This window comes from Pleurodeles waltl, chromosome 9 (genome assembly GCF_031143425.1).
Source record: "Pleurodeles waltl isolate 20211129_DDA chromosome 9, aPleWal1.hap1.20221129, whole genome shotgun sequence".
In the NCBI taxonomy this organism is placed as follows: Eukaryota; Metazoa; Chordata; class Amphibia; order Caudata; family Salamandridae; genus Pleurodeles; species Pleurodeles waltl.
In genome coordinates this window covers 1140831437-1140855421 of record NC_090448.1, presented here as the reverse complement: position 1 = coordinate 1140855421, position 23985 = coordinate 1140831437, and the positions used below count along the sequence as shown (strand labels likewise).

Here is a 23985-nt window from a genome sequence, read left to right as displayed (position 1 = left end):
CAATAAATAAGTATCAACAACAGACTGTATTAACCATCTATAAACAGGGTAATCCCAGTGCAACAATGCCTTAAACTGCTCCTGGCACTATGAGGCGTCCTGCAGCCCGCACATGAATTGGGTAGGGGGCATCTATTCCAATGCATCACTACTCTAAACACAACTCTAAACTTCGTCAGGAGCAGCAGCAGTGAAGTCAGGCTCCAAAACCCCAGGTGGGACATCCTTCACATACTCAAAAAGAGCCACTGGGGAGTGGGGGGTGGGGGGGGGGCTGGGGTTGGGGAACACTGGGGGGCAATGGTCCCTGATCGAGGAGATGGCATTACAGATGTCAGTCCATTATTGGGCAACTGCAAGACAATTCCATGTGAGGTGTAAAAAGGAAGCAGTGTTTACTGTATATCTCAGGCATCGAGCATTCTCTGAAAGCCCTGTCTCTTAAAGTTGGCAGGTAGTCAATGAATTTAATTTGCAAGACTGAGTCTTTGGCAATTCGTCAAGAGAGCAATAGTCTGAGCACATCAATAATGCCACTGTCCTGAGGTCAAGGAAGGGTCTAGATCTGCCTACCAGGCAGACTAAGCTCTCAGGGTACGCACAGGAGCCTTCTCTCACAATGTTGCATCTAGGCGAGTGATTACTTTATGAGAAGAGGGATTTGTTATTGATACATCTAGAGTGTGGAGAGTTTGTTGGACCTTTAGAAAGGTGTTGTGAAGGGCTCAGAAGGCAGCTTGGAGGCTATGATACACACATAACATATAGGGGGGGGGGGTGATGCGGGTTATCCAAAATATGTTCTGCTGTAAGGAATTACCCATCTGTGTAGAGGTCAACAAAGGTGTGGAGCCGCAGCAATTTTAACCAATAGCAGACACCATCATCAATCCTGGGGGGGGGGGGGGGGGGTTGCATGAGGTTGGTGGTGCATAAAGGAAGTCTAATCAGTTCAGTAGCACAGCTGCAGTCTATCCCATGCCCACACTGTGCAGGCCACAGTGTCAATCTCTACTTGAGGCCAACAGAGAGGCAGGTACAGGGGGCCACATTGTTGGACTCGACAGCAGTGTGCAGCTGGAACAAGGAGGTTTGCAACTGTAAGTGTGCAAGTTGAGCTTGGGCGCTGTGCTAGTACTAGCCATGTCAGGAGCACAGATACACCCCTGCTCAAAGAGAATAGTCAGTGTTTCCCATGCAACTCCTCTCTGTTTATTGGCCCAGGCACTAACTATGAGGTCGGCCTGGCGCAGTTTGACAAAATGCATCATAAGGAGGATAGAGATACTGATGAACAGGAACAGGAACCTGGGGACGACTATCATTATGGCAACTGCAATTCTCCCCGACAAGGGCAGTGGCAGTACAGACCAGACCGGAATCTGTTCCTCCAGCCATGGCATTAACTTGCAGTAGTTCACAGTCCAGAGCTCTTCAGTATTTCTGCTCATCCTTATTTCAAGATAACGAACCAGCTCAATTGTCAATTGCAATGGGTTTCAAGATTCAAACAAGTCTGTTGCTGGGGTGAGTGGGGGAATAACAGATTTAGACCAGTTAATAAAATTCCCACAAAACCCAATTATCTCTTGGCTTATGGTCGAGATGTTAGCCAAAGAATCTTGGATATATAATGCAACACTGCCAGCGCACATGGAAACCAGTATCCTTCTGGCAAACTAGGCTAGCCCCCTATGTGAGTGGTGTTGCCACAACCCGGCTGCTAGGGGGCTCCATCATGATTGCAAATAGGATGGGCAATAGCAGCCATCCCTGTCTGGTGCGCCTCTAGAAATGGGAAAAAGAGGGCTAATCTTGCCATTTATGTGCAACTGTGCGCTAGGTAACATTTAAGGGAGTTTTATCCAACAAAGGAATAGATAACTGATCCTGATAGGAGTCAAAACTGGAATAAATAAAACAACTCTAAGGAGCTGAACGCTGTAGTGGTGACGAGTAGGACGGTGGCTGCGCTGAGTTGGGGGCCTATGGAGTGATTGAGTGCAAACAGTGTGTAGACTGTGGTCTGTGGAGTGTCCTGGAATGAAAACGGACTGATCAGGTCGAACAATATCCAGCAGAAGCAAGCAGGTAGTAATTAATTTGGCCAGGATTTTGTTATCACCATTCATCTTCAAGGGTCAACAATTACTCCTTCATGAAGGGAGGGTGGTAGTGCACCAGTCTGTAGTGCCTCTTTGACTAGCATGTGGTGGGGGGGGGAGGCAAGTATCTGGGCGTATTCTTTGGAAAAGAACATGGCTAATCTGTCCAATCCCACCACTTTATCTCCTGGCGTACCCTGAATGAACTGGACTATGTCCTCAACCGCAAAGGGCACATCTAGGTATTGCTGATGGGCATCCTTCAGCTAGATGAGTAGGTACAAGTCAAGAAATGCATGTAAGACAATGGGGTCATGTACCGCAGTCGAGCAATACAGGTCATAGAAATGCGTCATAGCATGTATAATGTTGTCGGGACCGATGTGGATGGTTTGCGTAATATCAGGACGTTCCATGATGTAGTCACTGGCCCAAGATTTATTGAGGAGCCTGGCCAGAGTTTTGCCTCCTCTGCCTCCCTTCCCATAGCGCCTAACCATCGTCTCCCTTACCAGGTAGTGTCTCTCCCTGGCTGCCACGTCCTCAAATTCTACCAGTTTACTTCTGAGGGTAATATGTATACTTGTGTCCTCTGGCTCAAAATAGTTGAACTTAAGTGTATGGATGTCATATTCCAGTCGAGTCAACTGTATTCGTAGCATCTGTAATACCTCGGCCTGCTGGACATGAAAGCTACACAAAAAACAATTTTGAAAGTTTCCTGAAGTGACGAGGGTGATTCCATTGATTGCGCATTAAGGGAGAAATACTCAAGGATGTCCTTTCTGTCTTACGTGGCCTCTAAGTGCATTTAGGAGAAGTCTCCACAAGAAGGCCCGCTAACAAATGGTAGGGGGAGTAATCTTTAAGGGAACAGGAGCATGATCGGACAAAGACCTGGGGATATGTTCTATTCTGGTGGCCCAGGTGAAAGCATCACTTGTGACTAGCCAATAATAGATTCTTGACCAGATACGTGGAAGCTATGCACGTGCCTTTGGCACTCTGGGAATTCTTAGGACATTTGGATCTACATAAATTGAGATCGGGATAGAGAGAAAGGGAGAGAATAAGAAAGTGAGAGTATCTGTGTCCTTGCATAGCATGGCTGTGAAATTTGTGTAAAACTCAGGCCAACTTGTCTATGTGAAGCTTCAAGGTTAGTTGCCGTTATAAGAAGCAAAGTTATCGAGACTGAAGTCTCACGTACTTCTGTATGCAACTGCACTGCTCACTTCTTAAATCGCCTTACAACTACCCCCCTCCACACCCTCCCACCCCCAGGAAATTCTATCCAGGTCTTTCAGTGGAACATGGAGAGATCCTCTGATCAGAACCAGAGGGATAAACACAGTTCGGATAGTTCAGCCTGTGGCTAAGCACACCACTCTAGCAACAACTGAACAAATGAGATACTGGACTGCACAATCAACCTCCCTTGGATTGCTCTGGCTGAAAAGGGTTCACACGTGAGAGCATGAGTTGAATCCACAAGACCCTAAAGACTTTAAGCAAACTATGCTATCACTATGGGTCTGGACCTCTGAGAGTTGTAAGGGATGCTGGTTTCTAAGGATTCACAAAGAACATAAAGGCAAGACTGACACTTCCACATTTCCCCCCCCCCCCCCCATCCCCCACACCCCTCACCTTCTTAACTTAACATCTGAAGAAAATTGCGAGGTCAGCCAGATTAGTTTTGTACAGGCATAGGCAGATTGGCTAGACTCCACCAAAAGTTCAGACTAGAGCGGAAAGATTATGGAGAATGCTTGAGCTGATACCAACTAGAGGCAAGAGGTATGTAGACTGTCATGTCTTCTACGAACCTGCATTACCATCTCAAGACCCAAGGCACAGGTGCTAGCGTGTTGCCTTTGGAATAAGAACTCCAAGCATGGAATGTTGCAGAGGCAGAAGAACTGTGCCACTGCCAGCCCCACACCAAGATAGCTATTTCAGAGGGAAGCTCTCATCCTCTACTAACTTGTGTGGTTGCTGAGACCTTTACTGTCAAAGTTACATCCAGTCCCTAGAGCCTTACACACTTCTCTCCATAGTGGAGCAGCATCTAGTTGGAGCATTCATTCTGCGGTGAATGAGCATGTCCACAGGAGTGTTAGGCTGACTGAGACACCAGCTGAAATCCTGTTGATTGTTGACTGCCTCACCCCTGCCAAGAGAGAACTATGTCCGTCACACTTAAACTTGCACATCCTGTTCACCAAAAAGATGGTAAAACTTACTTTCATTGAGGTTTTTGACTTTGTCCTGCGGGCCAGAAAATGCACATGCACCATCCTATGGCATGCTCATTGAGACCCTATCATGAAGCTTCTCTTCTACTTCAGTTTGGGTATAAGGTGAAGTAGAGGAAAAGTCATTGAAAATCTGTTTTTTTCAGGTTCACCATAGACGTCGAAGAGTTGTCTGACAGCCTAATCATGATCTTATGAAAAGCTTCTAACCATGTGTCTGTGAGCTGTTACAGTAATCACTGATGGTGGACTGCTTTCTGGAGCTACGCCCAAGATACACTATCTGAAAAACTTGAATAGATGAATCTGGTTTCATCTTGTCCGCTCATGTAATATACTGTTGACATTTTGACTATCTACAATAACACTTCTCCATTTGTCGAGGCTGGATGGAAAGACTTCAGGCAGAGCTATTCAGTGTTCTTGAATTCATGGAAATAGCAAGATGGAGAATTAGTGTCTTACTTAAGTGAGTATAAGTGCACGATGGCAAAAGCAGGCTCCCTCCCTAACCTTGAAAGACATCCATTCAAAGACAATATTGCAACAAGACTGAGACCTCTTAAATAAGTATATATTACCTTTTTTCCTACAGCCCTACTAAATATTAGTAATATGTATACTTGCACTCAGTTAATCAAACACTACCTCACAACACATTTAGAATACGCTGCTTAAAAGGCACCATCTATAACAAAATATAAATGTCAAGCACCAAAATTTGCTGTGCTCAGTTACAAACCTTGGAAGGCTGGAGACTGAGGCGCAGTTGTTGTGACAGGCTTGGTCATTGGGGCAGATGAAAAAGGGTCCTCAGGCGGCCCACTGAAAGCATTAGTGATCTGAGAACACAAGGCGCTAATGCTGTCTCCTTCCCCTTCTACTTCGTGTACTGAAAAGATACAAAGCAGGAGTGAATAGAAACTGCAACTCAAAACCTTTAAGAACAGCACTAAGATAAGCCTTGTTTTGTTATTGTTCAAAACATATTAAGGTCAGGACATACTATATTAATTGAAAGCTACAAGTAGATGGTAGGGAAAATAACAACAACGTAGGCTTGTAATGCGCTGTCAGATCCTTACACGATCCTTGCAATCCCTGGATTTCTTTCTTTAGTATTCCTATAATGCTCAGCTACAGTGCTGCACAAAATCTGCACTCCTTCTGCAACATCCACCTCCTTTTTGTGGTGTTTCACCTTCTCACCAGGACTAACATCCTCCAGATCCACACCTGAACTATTTTAGATTATTTTCACATCAGAAATGAGATTCATGAGGAAGAAAGAGGATAGCATGTGAATTTACGAGCATGCTAAAGCTCGATAACTACACTTGCAGGTAAGTTTCTCTTCTGCATAACATATATCTGACAAGTATACTCGTTTCTTTATGCAACACTTCAAAGCACTGTTGCCATTTCTAAGGGCCATAAATTAGAGATGTTATTGCCCACATTAATGGTACTCAGAATCACAAGAGATTCTGAATAGAATAAGTGAAATGTAAATAAGTTATGTACAAACACACACACATAATTGATTTTTACTGCTTTGTAATCTATTTAGAAAATATTGTGAATCTGTGCACCATTAACGTTATTCAAGATTTTAAAAAATGCATTCCTTGTGGGGAGCGCAATGTAAGCAAAACTTCAATTCACGATGGCTGACACCAAAATATATAGATTTTTTCACTGAAAAAAAGTTACAAAAATGTAGATGTCAGTTATGGTTCAGTGAAGGCAAAACCAGAAACTCCCTGTAATTCGCCAGTTATGATATCAAATGCACACCATTACTCATGCCAGCCTCCATGCCCAATACACCACTGACAATGGTGCAGGAAACAAGCACTGGCGAAGGCCATAGGTCTCGTCCTGAAGACCTATTGACAATACCAATGCTGTTGGTGGTACTCTGCTGTATCAGCACAAAAAGGGCTCAATGATGAGGCTGGTCACGTCATTTTGTCGGAGTGAGCACGTGTTATGACGTGCATGAGTTACCATGGGTGCTCATTCCTAAAGAATGATGCAGACAATTTACTCTTTTTTTAAATTGACAGATTTCACTCAGACTGGTCAAAAGGTTCAGCTGGCTTTCTCTGTGCTTAATTTGCTGTCCGACAAAATTGATCTAACAGCACCGAAGTTCTTAGTGAATTAAACTTTTATTGCCCCAATTTGTGCCCTCGTCGTTTATGGATCTGCTCAAAAAGGCAAACACTGCTAAATGCCATATTTTGTACTGTGCCAAACATATTAGCAAATCACCACTTCTGACTACTCCCTCCCCACATTCCTTGATGGACCTGCATGATATTTACAACAATAAGGGCCTGATGATGAGTTTCTCGTGAAATTTCTACCCATGCGTAAACTCCTGCTTACACATGGGTCATAATTACAAGTTTGAAGATGTTTAACACATTTGATAATTATTGGATTTGTTAAACAACTCAACCTTCGTTAAATTTTAGTAGGTCAAACCTGCCGAAATTTAACAGGAAAAACACGAGATTTACTATATCATGTGGATTTTAGTGTGTTAAACACCAAAATCCGTATGTTATTCCCAATTAGAAAATTCGAACGTTGGCAACTCCATTGAAAACAATGGAGTGCTGCGGGCTTTTACTGGCCGGTAAAAGCCCTCAGCGCCAACATTCCAATGTTCGCTCTGTTCACAGCAACAGCTGTGAACAAAGCCTCACAGAGCCCGAGGGGATTTTAATCCCCTCGGGCTCTGTGAGCAATTTGTTTTTTTTAATAGAACATTCTGCCCTGAGTGTCAGAATATTCTAATAGCCTTAGAACCTGCCTTTGGCTCGGGCATTTAACGCAGGAGCGGGCCTTTAATAGCCGGTAGAGCCCGCTACGGCGGGTTCTAAGGCTATATCAACTCATCCAATGTACCCAATGCTATTGTTGTTTATCGGGGCGATAAATAACGCCTTAGGTCGTAATCAGGCCCTTAGAAACAGCATGCAGATCTATCAAATACTGCCCAGGTTATTAGTAAATCAAAATTGTTTGAGCCTCCTCCCTTACTGTTGCCGTCTCTCCTCCCCCCAACCCAGTAGATCTGCTAGAAAACTGAAGCCTAGCATTTTGTGTAACATTAGCTAACAGATTGTCACATTTGTGGTAGATTCAAACAGTGCTAAAGTTATAAGTAAACATAAATGTTATGCGCTCCGCTTCCCACTTTAACTCCCTTTCCCGATGGATTGGCACAACACTTAAAATACCAACAGAAAACCAATCCTTCCAAACTTCTGACAAATTTTGTGCAGATCTGCCACACAAGAGCCAAAGTTCTAAGAAGGTGAACACCTTTGCACCTCCCCTGCACAAATTTGAAAATACTTGTCAGCCAAATGTCTGACATTCATCAAATGCTGCAAAGGGTATCATTTCTTAATGGATTTTCAACTGACAAGTTATATAAAATCGTTAATCCTTTGAAGCCTACTCAGCATCTTTTTCAAATGCAAATATCTCAAAAAGTAATAAACGGATATACACCAAGCTAACAAAAACATGCTTTCTGAGTAATGTTCTACGTCGTGCCAGATTTGGGGTAAATCTGTTCAGCAGTTTTAGAGGTAAGTGCGGGTAAAATTTCTTGTGAGACCTAAAATGTGAAAAAACATCATTTTTTAACCCCTTTTAACTATTTTTTGTGTTACACTGCATGGATCTGCATAAAATGTGGCTGGCTGAACTGCAGTGGAATACACTAAGCAGGTGATGCTCTGAATGTATGTGGTATTTCTATAGCGTGAACCTAGCAAAAGGCAGCGGAGTGGTGTACAGGAACAAAGACGAGCATAAAGCCAATGGCTGTTGATCGTTATTGCATTGTGATGTGGTGTTCTTCAGAGGCGTCTTCAACTCTTTGCTAAACTAGAGCAGCGTTGGTGGCAGTCCTGATAGATATAGAGATACTCTTGCAGATCCTGCGTGCACAGATGGCAAAGGCCTGCTGTTGTGTTTTTTTTTTTTTTTCCTTTTCACACTTCTTACTCTACAGTTTAATGGTGTCCTGGCAGTAGCTGTGCTGAGGACAACCAGAGATGATGAGCTTGTTTACATGATAAGGTGCAGTTCTGTCCAAAGTCTGGGACAAAGTTGTAAGCAAATCAAAAAATATATTTTCAATGTTAGGTGGCGCTAACTCTTAACTACACAATGGTGGCTGCTACCATGACAGAAAAATACACACACACACACACACACACGCACACACACACACACGCACACACACGCACACACACACACGCTCCAGACCGTCCTTGGTGCCGCTACACGCTCGCCAGCGCGACAACATTTCACTTTCTCCTTCCGTTACAAAAGAAGTCCGGCACTCTGGCAGCAGTTTTTCAATTTTTATGCGTGCAGCAATGGCATTAAGACATGAACCATGTCTTTATGCCAATGCTGGACTAATAAAATTCGAAAAACTGCTGCTGGCGTGCCGGTCTTCTTTTGTAACAGGAGGAAGTGCTATATATTTATATATATGTTACACAGCTGTAGTTAATATTAGGTCAGAGTTTCCACTGAGAACGTATTTTGTCTTCATAATATGTGCTTTGGTACAGTTCGAAGAACATGCAAAAAACCTTCAGAAAATCTAACTTCATACGATTTTCTTCGTTCACATCTTTCAAGCAGGGGGATGTTTTGGAGGAAGTGTTCACAGAAGTGACATTTCCCTTTTTTCACTCCCAGTGGAATGTTTATTCTCTTAAACAGTTGAAAAAAAGACTGAATGGAATTACACTAAAGTTGGTACGAGAGTACAACTTCACCCAAGAAGTGTCTTTGCTTGTTTGGTGTAAAAACCTTACATAGTTTTCAAGACATTAGCTTTTAAAAACATTTCCAGGAGTGCTTGAAAGGGTTCACAAGTGAGAAATATCTGGAACCCAGGTTCGGCAACAGTTTGCACACTGAATTAAAAAACAAATTCTAATGGACGAGGGAGATTTTTTTTCCCTTTGCCCATTTTAGGTGTGAGGACTCCAAACATAGACATTGAACCTGAAGACTGACTGGCTGCAAGAGAAAAAGTACTCTTGCAGGATCAATGACAGGATGCAGAGCACAGTGGACATCAGAAGATAGCAAAGCACTGGTTCAGAGGGAGATATACCCACACTGGGCGTTGTGGAACACAGTTGGGAACACCAGGCAGCAAGGTGTACTTCATTACAACTGTTGCATAGGTGGGAGGGAGTGAAGGTAAAGTGATTAAGTCAGTAGTGAAAGATGAGAGGGAGTTGATTTGCTTCCTTCCTAAGGTAATGTGGTACTTACTGTGCTTTATTCTGTTTATGACAGGTTCCTATGTTGTTTAAGAAGAAAAACACATTTAAGTGTTTCAGAGTTTGTAAGTTCATTCTAAAATCATGCTTGTTAGCAAAGCTGTACTTTCTCAATCCCTCTGCCCAGTGTTACCTGGATTCGTAATTTGGAAATCTGTCTTCCTCTGCATGGTAGAAGGCAGTTCGTTCATTCGGAGAGAGAGCGCGCGCTTGAAGGGTGACATCTTCTGGCTAAGCACTGGAAAGCCTCGGAAGGATCCTTGTCTTGCCAGTTGTTCAACAGGAGCATGCCTTCGAGGAATGGCGTGGGGATGGTTCAGATCTTTGCTGTCTAACACAAAGGACTCTTCAATGGTGGGTGAAGTTGGCATGGTTGGAGACGGGGCTGTTGTTTCTGTTACTGTCGGTGTAGTGGTGGCAGGCACAACTTCTGTTTCAGCTGGGAAAAGAATGGACAGTTCCAACAAAATTGAACAACAATGAATGCAGGATTCAAGGCTCATGTGCCAAACAAGTGTAACAGGAATAACATATACAAGGAAAAACAGCAAATATTGAAGGGTATTATTAGTAAAAATAGACAGAGGACTAGTAATGATGATACAAGGCAATAGCAGCAGCAAATAATAAAAGCATTAACTGTAAGTGTCGGAGAGCACCAATATAAGAATTTATCATGTGGAAAACATTATTTTATGAACTTCAAAGCATTGTTCGAGTGGGTTAAAATTCATCATGATCTTATTTTGAAACAGAGCAAGGAGCATCCCATTGCAGATTCCACTCTTGCTGTATATCCCCTGCATCTCTAGTCAACAACTAAAACATTTGTTATCTACCTTCTTATTTCAAGTGATCAAAAGCTGGGCCTTCTTTAGGTATCTGTTAACTCTAAGGACACCTTTTACACTCAATGCTTGAAATCGGTTTGGGACAGCAGATGTTGCAAGGGTCTGCCTTGTCATACCATCATCGCATTTTTAACTATCCTCCAAGTCTGCTTTCTTGTGCACACCCTCCTGAATGCCTACTGCATTGGGGTGGAGGGGGAGTAAACAATAACATTTTCGGTCCCACAGTGCTTCCGGTAGACATCATTACCACAGACTATGTGCTATTAATATCTTGGATGTAATGTATCTACACCAAGGGAAGGACACACCACAAACTGCCTTAAAGCTTTTTTGAGCCGCTGTTCACAAAGGTGTAGTTACTCGCTCTTAACCACTGATGGAGCTGAATCAGCTTTATGTTCATAAGGTTCATAAAATAGTTATTAAGCTCTCTTAATTTTACTGTCCTATCCGGCTCATTGTCGTGACCATGATACTGTTGTTTTGTTCATTTTGGTGACACATGGTCTGTTTCTTTGGTAGTCTCGTGCCCTCTCACAGTGAACACCTTTCAAAGCATAAAATATATATGAACCACCGTTCAACAATTTTTAAACTGGTGCTTCATTTTAGGTTCCTTTCAAGAGTGCCTTTTTGTAATATGCTCCTGTTTTGAAAAAAGTCTTGATTGGAAACTTGTGTTTCTCCACCTTTCAGTAGTTCCTTGCTAAAAAACAGGTGAAGGTTAGGCATCGGCTCGGCCAGAAATGCAACATTGTGAGAATTATTTTTCCCGCTTTTACTAGGACTTTAGAGACTAAGATAAACTTGCTGAAGTATGGGTGAATAATTCCCCAAACTTTGAACATTCTGAGACTGACCCTTCATTCTGTAACTGCTTGGGGGTTGCTTTTCAATTAGTAGTATAGGCAGAAACTTGTAAAGTTTCCATTACTCACTTGCAGTTATCAGGATGCAGGTCCAGAACTTGGGTGAGCCCACTGAATTGAAGAGGTTTCCACCCCCTATCCAATTACTTAATACAATGTAGGGATTGGCACAGAAATTCTGCTTGATTTTAGGAATACTTCATTGAGGCCTTGAAAACTAAGAAAGCTAATAAGCTGTAGGCAACAGATTTATGCCAAGACACAACTGTCAAAACTGCTGCTTTCAAGACACCAGTGACCCAAGTGGTAGATAATTAAGCTCTTCTAATGTACTCCTATGTATATACTTCCTGTACATAAAGTTACATATAATGCCAGACAGATGGAACTCTTGGCAGTTGATCACTCTGAGTTTGTGCTTGTGCTGGGCAAATAAACTTTGCCTTTTATTATACCACGGCAGTGCACAACTGTTCGTCTCCTTAGAAACTGTGCTTTTACACACAATAATCCAGATTGAAGCAGCCACTGTACCGTCCAATAAACAGAGACATTACTCTGGTAGGACAAAAGCCGAGTTCTGCAGCAACCAGATACTGAAAACATAAGAATGGACTTGGCATATCCGGTTCCCTTCCTTTCAAGTGTACTCCAAATGTTATAGGTAAACAGTGAGATAGAGGTCTGCTAGGACAAAAGCAGACCGGATAGTGTTTACACACGAATGATCTTGGCATCCTGTTCACTCCCTTTCAAATGTGCCCTGAGTATAATGTGTAAACTCAGCAGACCTGCCAAGCAGCATGTGACATTCCAACAGGATTTGATACTGTTCAAAATGAATGCCCACAACCCCCAACTTTTATTCTGTGAGATTCAGAGGTGCCCTCCCTGCCCACTCAGGTCTCCTACTGTTTACTCCTGGGAAGCATTTTTCCCCTTTTTCACACCTATTCAACTGCAAATCACTGCCCGCGAGAACCCGGAGAGAAAGTGCAAATTAACCTCCAAAAATCTGAAGCAAAAAAGGCAACTTTCTAAAAGTTACTTTTCCTTAATATTTATTAAAAACCCAACTTCACCATTGAATTGGATTTTAAAGTGCTATTAAAATAACTGTTTAATTATACTTATCCCAGAGATAGTGTATTAGGATTTTAATCTGTACTAAGCATGCACAGTGAAAAATTATTTTTGGATGCCAATCACTGTAAGGACTTGTTAACCTTACATTTGTACATGTCCTACAAGTAAATAAAATGCACTCTGCCTTGTGAGCTGTAAGGCCTACATAGAGGAGACATAACATTTAAAAGGGAGACTTTGACCTGTCAAAAGGGTTTATTTTGAGAGGTCGAACTGCAGTTTTTACACCGCTACAGCTGGGCTACACAAGGTAGATCAGAAGCCATGTTTTGCACTCTCACTGTAGTAGATTGTACGAAGTCTACTGGTGGCATTTAACTTATTGGACCTGGGTTCACTTTAAAACATACACTAGGGACTTATAGGCAAGTTAAATATGCCAGTTAGGAATATGACAATTCAACCATGTTCTGAAGGAGCGCAGAGGCCCTTCACTACTGCTTAGTCGGGGTAAATTGCACAAAGTTCTACACCAATCAAAAATAAAGGGTCCAGCAAAAGGTGACAAATCCGGGGAGTCCATGCAGAAAATATAGATTTCCTACAGTCTATTTTTATCAATACCATACCTAATTTTTTTCTTCTAATTTTAAATCACTATCTTGTTACATTCTACTCATCTATAAAGTCCCTATAACCACCTTTATCAAATGCTACGCACAGTGACAATTAAGTTGAATTATTTCAAGTGCATTCATGTTCTTTTATGTGATGGTGACCAAAAATGGATATATGTATGGTGCAGAAAACAACAAAAGCTTTAAGGCGCTAAAACAAAATATCCAGACAAATTGATTAGGGGGATAACTTGAAAACACTGAAAGACCAATCTTTTTAGTAACGTTCTGAAGTGCAACGGCCCAACAGGATCATTCCTGTCACTAATTGGGGAGTATCTAGAGAACAAATGATCCAACACAGTCATCCTGGAGGAGTGGAAGGGGCCAGAGGTTTTGAAATTGGTGTTGACTGCCAAGGAGGTTCCATCAGAACCAGGGTAATGTAGCCATTTGTCTTCAGTCCCTGGATTAAATATGCAGCACATGTATCCCTTAAGAGGGATGGATAGTGTGGAGTCCAGAAGTACAACGAGAAGGGCGATATTACCATCCAGATGTGAAAGTAAATGGGCTTGAAGAGCATTTCTAAAGTTGCTGTCTGGAAAAAAATTGTTTCACTCATTAGAAGAGAGGAAGCAGTTGATACAGGGCCGTCTGTTTTTTTTTTTATGGCAGTGTGTTCCTAGATGGTGAAGTAGGTGTCCAGGGTGAATCCAGGTGATATGGCATCCAGTGAAAACTGGGGTTTGAAGGGGTCAAAATTAATGTCATTGACCCACATGTGCACTGTTTCTTGTTTTTGGCAAACAAAAAGTCTGACTTGCATGGGCTGAGCTTCAGGTGGGTGGTGGGCAACCAGGAGAGTATGGTGTATAGACAGTGTTTAAGACTATGAATGGCTGAAGCAGAGGAGACTTTCAGAGTTGTGCGTCAGCTGCATTTTGGTGAATCGTGATGCTGTTGTGTGAGTGGAGCACTAAGAGGCTCCCTGTAGAGACTTAAGATGAATGAGGACAATGTTGAATTCTAAGGGACTCCACATGTGACACAGATGTTTTGGTCCCGTGACCAAAACTGGTGCCGGATCGAAAGATAGGAAGGGAATCACTGAAGTATATTGCCGCTGAAATCCAATTGAGATGCTGAGGTGCATATGATGGTGGGATGGCTGACTGTTTTGAAGGCATATGAGAGGTACAGAACTATCAGGAGGCACGCATCACCTTAATTGGTGGTCAGGAAGGCATCTGCTACAATGTGTAAGGTATGGTCCCATTGCTACTACATGATCCCAAGATATACTGGTGGTCGTGCGTGAGATGGCTAGCATTAATGTGGCCTTGGAGTCAAAGATAACTACTTTTTCAATGATCTTGCAGATGAATTGCAGGTGAGTGATGGGGTGACACTTGAGGAGTTTATCAGAGTCTAATGAAAATGTATGTAAGAGTGTGACGATCTGGCCTGCCCTGACCGCTCTGGGAAGAATCCTGGCATGAGGGAGGCATTGAGAATGGTAAGGGTGAGAGAGCATACCCAGAGAGAAATGAAAGAGGATTATGGTAAGACAGTATCTTCTTAGAAAGTCAATTTGAAGGGGTTGAATATGTTAGCAAGACGTGCAAGAGACAGGGCTTTAAAGAATGACCAGTTTCGGATTTTACAGGATATGAAGCAGCCTTAGTGTTGTCGAATTTTCTACAAAGATGTGACGCAGAACCATGTTTCTATTATGAAGAAGGTATCAAGCATGTAGTTGATGAGGTCTGCCATGTCTTGTGAATGGAGCACTACAGAGGGAGCATTAATGAGTACGAGTTGGTGTGTTTGGTAGTTTGAAGATTTACAGTAGATAGTGGGATGTGTTCAATGTTGTGTTGATGTGTGGAATATTATGTGAGTTTCTGGGTCATCTAAGCCTGGCTGTGATTGTGGGGACTGGCAGGATTGCGCTGTGTGAGGAACATGATTTTATTTTACCTTGTAAGTTTTAGCAGAACAGGCATTCTGGCCCAAGACCATTCCTGGCTATAACTGGTGCAAACATGCAATGCTCTTGCCTGTGTCCACCCTTTGCTGGGAAAGCCCAAGCAACTGATTTTCCCTACAGAACTGACTGAAGTAGGGAGAGGGCAGGAAGTGATGCCACTTAATGTGCAGATGGATAATGGGAAATGCAGTGCTGCCACCTCCTGTGCAGACAGACTATGAAAAATGATATCTTCTTACCTAGGTTCTACTTTTGAAAATGCTTTTCTTGGGAAAGCAGTGATATCACTTCCGGTGAAGATGGATGATGGGAAATCCAGTGCTGCGACTTCCTATCTGGATGGATAATGGACCTATCACAAGCTGTGTACTTAACTTCGTTGTGATCCCATGGCAAAGGCTGGTTACAAACAGTGTTCTTTTACCCACTGATGCTTGCTTACACATTGGGCAAGATCAAAGGAAGCATATTTTTCATCTTCAAACACTAACTTTGCACAAGCCGTGAAACAATCAAGTATGTAAAATATTCCTATAAAACTTTACTCATATACAAATGCGAGCAACACCGACAGACTCTTCCAACTAGATTATTTAGAAATAAGCAAACAGATGTTGTTAGTTTTGCTACAAGTATCGCCATTTGGAGCTCTGTACTTTGTGTCATTTCCTATGCTGCTTCAAATTGGGATGGCACTTCAGTGGCATGAGATAGCTTCTGCTATAACATATGTTTTAGCAATATATAAGCATGGCAAAAAGATTAAGGAGGGAAAAGGAGTCAGAAAGAATGTCAAGATAGAGGAGTGAGCTAATTTCAAATGAAGCGAAGCAGGAGGAGAGGTCAACACTAGAAGGAAAGAGGAAGCACATAAGTAGATGAAAGAAGAGAAAATAGGAAAGATAGAAAGAGATCAGATGGGATAGAAGGTTAAAGGATAGATACTTTAATCAACATGGTCTATTCATTTCACGGTTAGAGCTATTTCAATGGCCAATGAAGAGGACATACATAATTTACTCTCCTCGTTGGGAAGTCATCTTCTGATGTTCAAAGCACAAGTGCATCGTAAATAATGTACTGAACAAACAGGCGGGAGGGAGAATCATCAGCTAATCAGTGAAAAACAGAAACACTGGATTAATAAATAGGGGCTTGTTCTTTATGTTGCACTTCAAGCAGCATAGCAATGGTTTGGAAGCCCTTTAAATAACCGGGATTACTATTACATATTTTAATGGTGCTCAATTTAATAGCACTGGAAGGACTGGAGGCCGAGTCAGCCTTGCAGTCTAGTGAACCTGTGACTTCGAGATAACTTCCAAATGTAGGTGGTGAGCACGGAGTAGTTCTGTAAGCAAATTAATTGCGGCTACCAACATGTTTGTAGCTTTATTATTATAGGACTATATGCTGTCTACTATTGGGTGACTAATGACTAGTTAAGGCACCAACCTAATACATACAACACCCTATATCTTTATACACCAACTTAAGATTGTTCTTTTTTCCAGTGTTAATATGAAAGCACATGAAGAAAACATCAGAAGCAAGAACGCTTCTCGATTAGGATTATGACTAGTATTTAAGATTTGCACTTCACAATTCTTTTGTACACTGCAGAATTGTAGTTGCAAGTAGGTAACCTTCAACAATGGATCTTTAAAAACATTTGCCTGCTACTCAATTAGGCTGCCAAACAGCAAGCCTACAAGCTAAAGGAAGAGAGGCTCTTCTTATTGAAAGCAGGCTCAGCGACATTGCCTGGACGTCAGAGCAAAAGTGCTTGTTAAAGGTGTGTCATATCTGCCACTTGGTAGCTACATATGTTAATCAGCTGCGTTTGATGCCATTCTTTTGGCGGAATGTACTATTACTCTCTGGGTGTGCAAGTTACACTGTTTCACAACTTTACAAAATTGTATTAACTCCGAGAGGCTCAAAACAGTTTTAAAAAATGAAGGCCTGCTTTAAGAGCTAATTGCACTTTTGAGCTGATTGAACAACATTCCTGCAACCAGCAGCAGGTTGACTTGGGCATTTTAACTTTATGGACGAATTCTGGATCCAAAAAATGAAAGACATCCCTCTGTGGTCAAAGTATTTTCATTAAGAGACTCTTTGAGGTCGACATCCTCTTATTGTAGAATCACTGTCATAGTTTCGACTACCACAATGATGCAGAACTCTTGTGGTAAATGACCTTGTTCTCCTGAGGCATTTGAGCCTATTTATGATTTGTCAGGAAAAAACAGCATGGTGGGGAGGTTAGGTAAATGTAGACACTGATGTACTCTTGGCACAGAGGAATCCTCTGTATGGTTGCAAGAATAGCACCCTACAAATCAAAGATTGTGAACATCAAAGAATCCTAGGAGAAGGTTCTTTGATGTCATATCCTCATCCTGGATCAGAAGAGTCCCATGTAACAATTAAGGCTCAGGAATGAATGTCTACATGTCATAATTCCCCCAACAAAAGCTCATCATTACCAAGAGGTATATTTAAGATTAGAGACAACCTGTCAAAGAGTTAATGTCAGAAGAAAATGGAGATTAGGAACTCTCACCAATAGAGGAATCAGTGTTGGAAAAAGGGTTTTGGATACTGAAAGAACTAGAATGTGGCTGGGGCTACTGAAGGGAACCCTCATGATTGGAAAGAACTGAAAAACAATGGCAAAGAAAACTGGCTCTACCCTCGAAATCATTGGAAACAGCGATCAGTACCGAGCTCCAGAATTATTTAGAACTCCATGACTTACTCAACATATCAAACTCGGACTTTCGCACCAACCATAATACTGAAACGCCATTGGTGGCGGTTATGGACATCCTCCAGAAGACATTGGAGATGGCTCAGCGACACTGGTCCTTTGAGACCTGTTCGCAGCTTTCAACACTGTCTCATATTCCATCTTAATTAAACATCTTTACAAAATAGGTGTTTCTTATCGTGCTCTTGAATGGCTAGCTTTCCTTGTGATTGATTATGGACACAGGCCGTATCTCTTGCCCCTTTCAACTAAACAGCAGTCTCCATTGTGCAGTGGGTGCCTATGGGGTTCCGCTTCAGCCCTTTGCTTTCTAACATCTAAATGTGGCCCTTAGCTGAGCTGGTTTGTTCCTCTGGCCTCAAGATGGTGTCATAGTGGATAGTACGCAGTTCATTGTCACCATCTCTGGCAATATGACTGTCATTCATGCCAACTTTACAGCATGCATGAGGGCAGTGGCCAGTCAGATACACTCCATTTGCCTTCCATTAAATTCAATCAAAATCATCTTTGGCAGTAATGAATGGTCACCGAGAACTAGGAGCTCTGCTTTTTCCAGTTTCACATGCTGGGAATTTGGGAGTCCTACTTGACGGAGTTAATCATAGCCACAAACGTATACCACGAAGCGGAAACATGCTATTCTATTTTGACAATTCTGTGCAATTTTTCAAGGTTCCTCATATTGAAGCCCACAAAACAGTCATTCAAACCTTGATCGTATCCAGGCTCGACTATAGAAATGCGCTGTGTTTGGGGAAATTCAGCTGGCTTCGTGGTCCTGATCCAGGTGGCTCACAATGCAGACTCCATGCTGGTCATTATTCTACCCAAAATACCACACACAACGCCCTCATAAAGGTCATCTCAATGGCTCCCTGCTCGTACGAGGGTCAACTTCAAGTCCACATGTTTGGTACACAAGACCATGACTGGGAAGAGTCCTAGGTATTTGACGAGGATAACTGTCCACTATCGTCCTGGCCATAATCTTCGTTTATCAGATGCCTCCTTGCTCAGCGTCCCAAGAATAACATGCGGCAGAGATGGCAGTGGCACTTTTTACTTATTTACTACAAGAAAATAGTTTAACTTGCCTAATTCCATTAGCTTGGATACTAGCTTTCCTCTGTTCTTTCAAAACGGGCTTTTCAACAATCATAACAGTTCTCATTCTGCATGGCATGGTCCCGTATTGCTAATGTCAGTACACCCTTTCTGGGCAACGGTACAATAAAAAAATATCTCTAACATAACAAAAAGAAATGTCAAATGAAGCAAAAATAAATAAATAAAAAATACTCGACAATGCAACATTTTACACAGACACAAAGAAGAAACAGGCCACAGTTTGGGATCTTCACCACATACAGTAAAAAATTAACTGTCCCGACATTGTTTAGCATTCTGATACATGATGGCAATTTCAAGAGAGAGAAAAGACTATCTGCAATAATCCCCAATTCGGCTCTACCTTTTAAAACTAATGTGCAGTTTTTGAAGCTAGAAGGCTTTTTAATTTGAATTTGCATGGAATTTACTGAACGAATAAGATGCTGCTTTTTGATACAAATGAAATCAACTGAAATTCCGTTAGTGTAATGTGTACAGCAATCCTCTATGCAGGTGACAAAATTCTAAAGTATAGGAATTTATAGCAGGTACCATTATGTAGCACACAGTGTAATTGCAGGGTAGTTTTTTAATACAACTTGCTATATCCTTCAAAAAGTTAACCAATCTGTCCTCTACTGCTCAAAAATGGCTGCAGGTTACAGTGACGTGCCTGGCCGTCTTATGCTACAGCCCATAGCCAGTAGTTCATTTGTAAAATAAAAATAATTTAAAAAAACAAAATCATAAAAAATAATACATATATTTTCCCTTTACAAAACAAAGGTTACAGGGATGATAGTTCGGTTCTAAATTTACTCACACAAAACCAGAGAAATTCAGCAGTTATACCTACAGTTATAACTCGTGGCTTAAGAGAACTATAAATCGTGCCCCTTCACCCCCATGCAGTTTTGTCTTCACTAATTTGACTTCTGTTCCATTGATACTTTTACTGACATTAGAAAAGTTGTCATGAGTGCTGTAATATCTGGGGTAATTAGCAGTGCAAGGCGAGGGCGCGAATTATAGTTACCTTAAGCCGCAAGTTATAGTTACTTGAAATAACTAACTATACCTGCTGGATTTCTCCTGTTTTGTGTGAGTAAACTCAGAACCTAGCTATAATGTCCCTGTAGCCTTTGGTTTATTTCAGTGAATTTCTAAGTTTAAAAAAAAAAAAAATCTAATGTCTAACAATAAGGTACCCATAACCTCTGTTTTTTTTTTTTTTCAGTGAATTTCTATGGGCTTTTTTGTATTTTATTTTTTTAACGTCACGTAATTTTCATTACTATACGTTAATACAACCACTGCCATGCAGACTTTGGCCAGGTGCGGCGGGGAAGGGAACTGCAGCCAACCCCCTGTAACCACTAAACCCTGCGCACGGCCTCCCACAGGGCCCAGCCTCCCCACAGTCCCTGCGGATAACCCCCCCCTAACTACCCAACCTCATGCCGAGCACGGCATTTGGCCGTGTTGCGGCGGGAGTTGTCCACAGCGCCTATCTCTCTGGGTGTGAGAGGGTGTCTCTAGGTGTGACAATGGCTGTGAGAGTGTCTGCCTGGGTGTGTGAGTGTGCATGAGAGGGTCTATGTGGGTTTGAGAGTGGGTGTAAGAAGGAGGACTTTCTACTTGTTATTTAGTAAGTGCTACCTTGTTGGGTGCATGGCCAGAGTGGGGGAGGCAGTCCCCAGAGGGTGTTGAGGGGGATGGTCTTTCTGGGACCCCAGCACCAGAGCTAAGGGGTCAGGGTGTACCTACCCAAAGCCCCTTTTATTTATTTTTTCTGGTAATCGACGACCAAGATGTCTGCCAACACTTCCTTGTGAAAGTGCTGGCAGCCAATCAGATCTCAGCAAGAGATCTGGAGGGTTTGCAAAGCCATTGCGTCCCTATATATACAAATTTGGATTTTCTTTAACATGTGTGGGTCTGTTAGTGGGTGCGTCAGTGTCTGTGTGGGTCTGCGAGTTGGTGCGTCAGTGTCTGTGTGGGTATGTGAGTGGGTGCATGAGAGTTTAAGTGGGTCCGAGTGGGTGAATCAGGGTCTGAGTGGGTGTATGCGTGGGAGAAAGACTGAAAGAGGGAAAGAATGAGAGGGAGAGGGAGAGATTTTTAGGCTTTGATAAATGATACAATTAGAATGAGATACCTGGAAAAATTGAAAAGAAAAATGTAGTAATCAATAATAAAAAGATTGAGATCACCTTTCAGCATGAACCTTAAACTTTTGAAGTTTAAAAGAAAGTAAAGAAGGAAAATGACCACGAACACACCTAGAGTGGAATCCTCAAGTTTCAGAGTGAGGGTCTGTGACCTCAGCCTTTAGGCCATAGGTGATACTTCTAGACATACCTATATGACAGTCAACCCACACGTGATTGGAAAGAAATGTGAATGTTCCCTCACTAGTAAAATTTAACAGTCAAAACACTAGTAAACACTAGGATTTGAACCTTCAGTCTACTGAGTGACAGGACAAGACCTTGAACATTAGCCCAGAAGTGACTGTTCCACTCTGCAGCCAAACATCACTATAACATTCTCATTCACTCTCATTCTCTCAGCTACAGGACAGCGGGGAAGCATGAAGGCCCCCACTGTCCTATCCGGCTCCCACACATCCTGCTGTAGCCAGCATTGTTCCCACAAGCAGGGAATTGCTTTAAATGGCAATGTTTTCATCTGTTTCCTTGCACGCTTATTTGCGTGCAGGGAAACAGATGAAAACAGAAAGTGAAGTGTTCACTCGGACTTGGCGGGAACTGTGGAAGCTGCCGCCAAGTGAGAGCAAACTGCTATGTGCTGGGGGTGGGCACCCCAGGACATAGCGGGAGCCGGTCCTGCGGGGTGGTGGTCCCCCATTGTCATTATTGGTTCCTCAAGGGGGGCAACGCAACCCCCCTCCAATGTTGTAAGGAGCCCTGGGGAGGTAGTGGTCCTTGGGGCCGGGAGTCAGAAACGACCCTCATTCTTATATAAATTTAGCCCCGGGGAGGTGGTGGTCCTCGAAGCTTAGGATCCTTGGGGAGGGGGTGGGCACCTGCTTCTGGGACTTGGCCCACCTGGGGGTTTCATTAGGAGGGTGAGAAACCAGCATTTCTTTCTTTTTGTTTTTTTACTTTTTAAATGTCAGGGAAAAAAAAATCATCTGATTATTCTGATGTTTCAAAAAACAAACAAAAAATTGCTTTTAAGCCCTAGTGAGGGCCTCTCAGCCACCAGCACCAGAGCTGAGGGGTCAGGTTGTCCCTACCCTGGCCCTTTTTCTTTTTTTACCTTCCTTTTTTCCTGGTTGAAGTGCTGTCAGCCAATCATATATCAGCACAGGGACAGCTTCCCTAGATATCTACATTTTTTACACCCTAATTGCTCCAAAACTACTGAACCAATTTACACCAAATCACGACAAAAGAGTGCTTTCTGGATCAAGGTCTAGCTTTCTGCCAAATTTGGTGCATTTCTGTTTAGCGGCTTGGATTGTAGTCATGTTCAAAAATGTGAAAAATTCCACTGACACAGGACCCCCACCCCTCCTCTTTTTCTCGGTCCCCACTTGACGGATCACCCAGAAACTTTCAAGGCAGCAGCTGAATTGGCCAAAGTATATGTTTTGAAAATTTCTGGAAGATTCACCAAACGGCGGCAAAGTTACTGACAAAACAAAATAAACGCTCCGACCATTGTAAACATGGAGATATATATATATATATATATATATATCAAGAGATCAGTACATCTCGCACCACGCATTACCCTTGCCAGCACTACCAATAACAGTACCAACACAAGTACTAACCATCACACTCCTATTAGTGTGACATTTCCGACTATTCCAGGCCCCCAGAGCTATAAGAAAAGTTTGAGCAGTAGGTAGTAGTTACTTTTAATGTAGATTTATCAATAAACAACTGTTGTTGTGCTCATCTCCAAATTAGACAAACAGCTCCACCTTGTGGCAGGCTGTCATAAATGCTGGTGCTGATAGTTCAGTGACGAGCACCGGAAACCACCATCTCAAACTAAACCCACTAAGCCCATAGCTCGTGTGTACCCTGTTTTATCTGAAGCTAGTTGTAAGCATGGTGATGGTTTGCCATCAAGAAATAGATTTTTTCCCTGAAAGCATTGCTTTATTTTCACCAAAAAGTGGGAAACTGCCCTCCTTTCTTCAAAAGCTTCGCAAACCACAGTTGAGATCAAGAAATGACACATATTCTATAATTTCATTGCCAATTCGACAGAAGAAACCTTAAATTATTCATTTTCTTAAGTACACAAAAAAGTTATGGACGGAATTCTTGAATTAATTATAGCCACTAGTAACTCATGTGCACGGGATCCACGTCTAGGCATCCCTGTACCTCTTAGGGCAACACACTAATTATTCTGAAAGGTGATAAATTAAATGATTAAATGAATCTCAGTCACTGGTAGTTACTTGGGCAGCATTACGGTTCATTGTTAATTTGCACACCATGCCACCTCAGTTCGGATCCAGCCATATGCAAATCAGTCTTGACCTTGCTCAAATACAAAACAGTCAAGGCCTTGCAGGCAGCACACGCTGTGTCACTAGACAAAGCTACACCTGGCTGATGACCCCTAACTGGGGAGAAACCTGTCCTGGGTTGCTTGTGTTCCATTTCAGGGAGAACCAGCCCTAGAAGTTCAGGGTAGACTTTTTCCACTGGGGCAGTGTCAAGACTGATTTGCATATGGCCGAGTCTAAGCTGAGGTGCCATGGTGTACCAAATAATGATGGACTGGGATGCGGACCGGAGTAATTACCAGTAGCTGAGATTAATTCATGTATTCCACCCATCACCTTTTCGTATACTTTACTATTTATTTCATATGCACACATGAACCTGAATTTCAGTGCGCAACAGTTGCATTGGGGTTCACTCCTCTCTGCACGCATTGTTAAAAAAATCCTGAAAAAAATCTTTGGCCATCAAAATGCAAACTT

The 23985-nt window shown here is 42.4% G+C and overlaps 1 protein-coding gene across 6 annotated transcripts in view; it reads right to left on the bottom strand.

Moving 5' to 3' along the window:
• The window catches only part of NUMB (NUMB endocytic adaptor protein), a 184917-nt gene that overhangs the window by 19493 nt on the left and 141439 nt on the right, over positions 1-23985 (bottom strand). For 5 of the 6 annotated variants that reach the window (XM_069208919.1, XM_069208917.1, XM_069208920.1 and 2 more), the window contains 2 exons: positions 9833-10138; positions 5106-5255 (listed from right to left, as the gene is read on the bottom strand). In XM_069208919.1, the coding sequence (XP_069065020.1) occupies positions 5106-5255; positions 9833-10138 (456 nt within the window). The remainder of the gene's footprint in view (positions 1-5105; positions 5256-9832; positions 10139-23985) is intronic. The other variant, XM_069208922.1, reaches the window with a different exon arrangement.